The sequence below is a fragment of the Silene latifolia genome, chromosome X (assembly GCF_048544455.1).
Source record: "Silene latifolia isolate original U9 population chromosome X, ASM4854445v1, whole genome shotgun sequence".
NCBI classification, from domain to species: domain Eukaryota; kingdom Viridiplantae; phylum Streptophyta; class Magnoliopsida; order Caryophyllales; family Caryophyllaceae; genus Silene; species Silene latifolia.
In genome coordinates, this window is record NC_133537.1 from 21,152,000 (window position 1) to 21,157,513 (window position 5,514).

General features: G+C 33.6%; 1 protein-coding gene across 1 annotated transcript; it reads right to left on the reverse strand.

Annotated features, from left to right (window-relative positions):
• Positions 1-2,490: 2,490 nt before the first annotated feature.
• Positions 2,491-3,093, reverse strand: LOC141617015 (uncharacterized). The gene has a single exon (XM_074434184.1). The coding sequence runs from the start codon at positions 3,091-3,093 to the stop codon at positions 2,491-2,493; it is 603 nt and encodes a 200-aa protein (XP_074290285.1).
• Positions 3,094-5,514: the final 2,421 nt, after the last annotated feature.

Sequence of the window (5,514 nt, forward strand, 5' to 3'; positions counted from 1 at the left end):
AATCTAATCGATTCGGCTCCGGGACCCAAACTTTCCTAGGATTGTAAGATATAACCCAACTCAATCCATCACAACAATAATTGCTTGCTTATAATTTGAGAACATGTTTGTATGATCATATCCCATGATTCCCCTATGATCCCATGACACCCTAGTGCCTTTAATCAATTGTTTACACCCCTTTTTATTCATCTTGCTTGTTTATTTTCATTGTTATTCTAGTTTAGTAACCTTCTACATCAACCCAATTTGTGACACCCCTTAGACACCACTAGTTACAATAGAAATCTCATTTCAACTCCCGTCCCTTGGGATCCGACCTTTACTTGCCTCTTTACTAATTGTAGAGTTGCTTATTAAGCTATAAATTGTGTTTTGATTCGACCGTGACCAACGACCACATCTATTTATTTGTGAATACGAAACGGACCGATCAGCTCCACAAAAGTCTATACGAAAAAGTTTTAGAGGTTTAGAAGTACAAAAAAATTAATTTTTGGATTTAAGGAGCATCTTACTTGTTTTACTCTAACACAATCATCATACATCTCTTTAACATTGAATTTTAATGTTAGGAATGTCATCGATAAGGTCAAGCTTTCTAAGGGTGTTCAATGTTCTTCTATTAACATGGCCTAATTGTTTATGCCAAAGCCATAAGTCATTCTTTAAGACACACATACAAAACATGATTGGACCGGACAATGAACAAAAATTAGTCAAGTAAATATCATTAGCATGTTTTCCTTCAAGAACAAGTTCCCTTGTTTTTGCATCAAGACTTCTACATTCACTAATAAGAAATTCAACAACATTATCATGATCACACAAATAAGAGACACTAAGAAGATTGTGCTTCAAACCTTTGACAAGCAACATTTTGTCGACACGTTGTGACGATGACTTACCAACTTTTCAATACCAACAATTTCACCTCTTTTGTTATGGTCAAACGTCATGGTGCCACCTTTGTAGGCTTCTAGTGAGAGAGATTGACTTTCACTTTCGTCCACAATCAAAGTACCAATTGCTGCTGCCTCTCACTAATGCCTTTAACAAATCAAACATTTAGTTTAGGAACCCAAATGAATTTGGGTCCCTTCTTGTGGATCAAGTCTTTTACCTAGTCTTTTCGGATCCACACTTGCTTGACAACCTTAGTGTTCCTTTCAATGCCATTTATTCTTTTTGTACAACCATTAAATACATGACCAGTGTTGCCACAACAATTGCAAATGACATATTCAGGAAGTCCAACATGTTTTCTTCTTCGGAAATCTGTTTTGCTTGGTTCTTGGTTTCGAATGCAACAGTGCACGTTACTGTTGCATTTGAAATCGAGTTCATCATTCTTTTCACTTTGTTGCGACTGACTTGTAAAAAACTTGAAAACAGTTTGACTTCCTTCATTTTTCTTGTTAAACTCTTTTGTATCATTTAACTCTTTGTTTAAAATCTCAATTTTGGCAAGATAGTCAAGATTTAATGTTTGCACATTTTCAAAGGCACTCTTAGCATGACTTGTTTCATTGTGTAGCATTTCTACTAATTTTTCAAGTTCTTTAAGACGACTTTTAGAAGAGGTTAGGTCAATTAAAAGTGAGTCTCTTTCTTGTGTTAACATAGAAACATGTTTGGTAAAAGACTCGTTTTCCTTTTCAGCATCATATGTCATAGTGGGTGTCTCTGTGATATTCAGCAGTTTGACCTCATTTACAAGAATCAGATTTTGCCTTTTCAATTTCCTCACTTCTTTCTCAAGACAAGGTGAAATGTTATTTTGTTCAAGCTCATTTAGACACTCTCTTAGACCAACATTTTCCTTGGCTATGTTTTCAATTTTAATTTGCATAGCTTCAAGTTTATTGTTTTGAACACGACATTTATCAATGAATTTATCTAAGAGTAAACATACTCTGTTTTTGGAGAAGGATCGAACCTTTGTCTTGAGATGATTTACCTCATCTTCGGAGTTAGAATCAGAATCATCGGGATGAGCCATAAGACATTTGAATGTTTCTCTTTTTGAAGACCTAAGGGCATCATTATTAAGACGAGTAGTAAGACACAACTTGGCATCCAATTCTTCCTCAAGGATCTCGTCCTCATCGGAATCGGACATTCCCCAAATAGCACACATTACTTTATTCTTGTATTCCTTCTTAGCCAAGTCACATTTTTCTTTAGATTTGATGTTACCCCACTTTGGACATTCATTCATTTGGTGACCTTTTTCGTCACATTTAATTCAACCAACAATGGAAGTAGATCTCTTCTTTGAAAAATGTTTCTTAGTAGAATTGTTGTTAAACCTCTTAGGATTATGACCATCAACAATATCCGCAATATTTCTTGTGAACATTGCAACGCATCGTCTCCATCATCTTCCTCGTTACTTGAGGTTGATTTGAGAGCAATCCCTCTTACTTTAGAGTTTTCACCAAAACGTTTCATGAGAGTTAACTCATGAGACATAAGTGAGCCTATTAGTTAAATGAGGGTTAAAGTGGATAAGTCTTTGGCCTCCTCGATAGCCGTAACCTTCGGTTGCCATGTTTCTGTTAAACTTCGAAGGATTTTACGGACTATATCCTCGGATTCAAAATTTCTACCAAGACTCTTAAGGTCATTAACAATACTAGAAAAGCGAGAGGAAAGACTATTAATTGACTCGACTTTCATTATATTGAACATCTCATATTGTTGCATGAGAAGGTCAATACAATGCTTTTTCACTTGAGACGTCCCCTCATAAGCAAGGCTTAAGGTGTCCCAAATTTCTTTGGCCGAGGTACATCCGGAAATCCGGTTTACTTCTTGCTCACCAATGCCATATTGAAGAATGGATATGGCTTTTGAGTTTTTCTCGACCTTTCTATAATCAGCCTCGACATACTTATCCTCACTTTTTGGTGCACTAGCACCATTAGCACTAGTACCATTAGCACTAGTAACCATGATAGCAAGGGGCCCTTTTTGGATTATCAACCAATACTCATAATCCGTACTCTTAACATAGTGTTCCATGCGATTTTTCCACCATGAATAATTATCCCCAATGAAGATAGGATGCTTAGTATGTTTCCCGTCCATGACTATAGGATCAACTCTTTGGTAATTAACCAATAACAAGAATACAAGGCTCTGGTACCAATTGAAGAGTCAAGGACGAGAACACCTAAGAGGGGGAGGGGGTGAATTAGGTGTCCAATTAAAATTTTAAGCTTGAATTAAGCTTCTTTAAAATCTAGGACAATAGACTAAACTGATATGGACACTACTTTGAGTGATAAAGGTGTTTATACTTAGAACTATTTGAGTTAAAAGTATATACACACGAATTCAGCTCAGTATACGTCACAGTAAAATCAAATGTTGCACAGACCAGAAAAGTATGAATGAAAGACTATTTTTCTTCAACTTACCAATGAAGATATAAACTGAATATTTTTAAGTTGAATACTCTTAGCAATGAAAATCTTAAGTGAATCCTTTTTAAGTTGAATACTTGAGATACTTAATCGTTTTAAGTTCACAAGATTGAATCAGTCAACTGGTCTAAGACATAATATTGAACACTGTGACACAGACAGATTGCGAGATAAACAAGATATAAATAAGGAGAATAAACGTAAAAGTAAATGAACAAACAAGACGATATTTTAAAAATTGGTTCAGCCTCTACTCCGAGGCCTACGTCCAACCGTTACTTTATTACTTGTTTAGAAATTTACTCAAACTTACTAAACCCCTTACAATGAAAATAACTCGCCAACCTACTCCGGTTGCACTTGCTTGAAGCTACTCCGCTTCAAGACTTTCACTTGCTCAAAGCTACTCCGCTTCAAGACTTAAGTTCTATCTCACAGGTTTACAGAGTCTTTGAATCTCAATCGTTCACTTAATGAATATGGAGATCACAATTAAGACCTAAACACGAGAATCATGGAAAAAACTCAGATGCCACAGTGCAGCGAACTGATACATGGAGATTTACAACTCTTTTGAAAAACGATTGAAGACTTTTAAAATAGAAAACAGTTTTGCAAATAAGTTGAAGAACAAGAGCTGAAATTTTGCAAAGTGTTTTAACAATTAATGCTCAGAAAAGTCTTAAGAAATAAATGAGGCTAAGGCACACTATTTATAGTGGATTTGATCATCTAAGTAGTACAACTTATATAATTAAATCTAATATTAAATAGATAGCCTTTGAGTGATGGTAAGTGTTAGGTTATAGGCTTTGAGCACAAGCCTTGAATCAAAATCAGAAAACTCTTCCCAAAACACTCAACATGTGACTTTTTACCAAATTGGCAAAAAACTTTTCTAGCTTTAAAACTTTGACAAGTTCAACTTACCATTTTAGTAAAAAGCAAATGCACAAATCTAGAGGTTTTATCCATAGAGATTAGTGACTTAAAATTTCAGATTTGTTTTTCAAACTATGATGATTCAAATGTTAAAACTTTAAAATTATGAAAGTTGTAAAGATTTTAACACTTAAAGTTTTCGAGTAAAACGATCCTCCATACGGTACTATCAGAAACTACAGTGCAGTGCACTGTTGCATGGTTTTGCAGCCACTTGACATAAATGAGAGTGTTACACTTACTCTTACAATTTTCGACTAAGGCTTAGGATAATATCATTGTCTTGACTTCTTGTTGACTTCATCTTGATCATGTTAAGTCATAATTAAGAGTCCATTTGATTGCTTCAATCACTAAGCATTTGTAATCGTTTACAACATTTGACTGAGGCTAAGGGATTTCTTGTCATAACTTTATCTTGATCATTCTTGAACCATCTTTGGAAATTCATTGAGTGCTTCAAATGCTAAACATTATAACTAAGAAGCAAACAATTAAATAACAATGAAACTTGGCATCATCAACCAAGTGTGTTCTAACACATAGTAGTTGATTATCTAGTTGTATTAGAGTTATATATTTAAATAAATCTGAAATATTAGATTAGAATATTATTTAAGAGCAATGATTATTATTTACTAATTAAATTACAAATCTAATGAATTATGTAATATTTTTTGAAAATCTAGATTGATTTATTTACCTTTTAATAGTTTCCAAGATATAAAATACTTATATTATATTATATTATATTATATTCGCGTATGTTAAATAATTAACATCTTTATACTAATTAATATCACAAGTGAGGCATGTTATTTTAAAGAAAATCATCATTTTATAGTGTTCTCTAAATTTATACTTCACCAAAACTATATAATATTTACATTGAAATCCCTTGGTCAGGTCCAATCATAGTGCCATGATTAAAAACTATACAGTATCACTAATTTGTATTGATTTTTTTAATTACATTGAAGTCACTTGGTTTCCGGAATTAATATATTGTATTGATTAATTGATTGATTAGAGTTTTACCAAAATATGATGTTTATATGTCATATGGGTATATTAGATTTTTCAAAAGTCTGATGCTTGTACGGCTGTACCAGACCATAGACATCAGATATTCAGAAAAAGT

Bases quoted from the DNA above. Each gene is read 5' to 3' on its own strand.
- LOC141617015 (XM_074434184.1), bottom strand. From the start codon at position 3,093: ATGGACGGGAAACATACTAAGCATCCTATCTTCATTGGGGATAATTAT.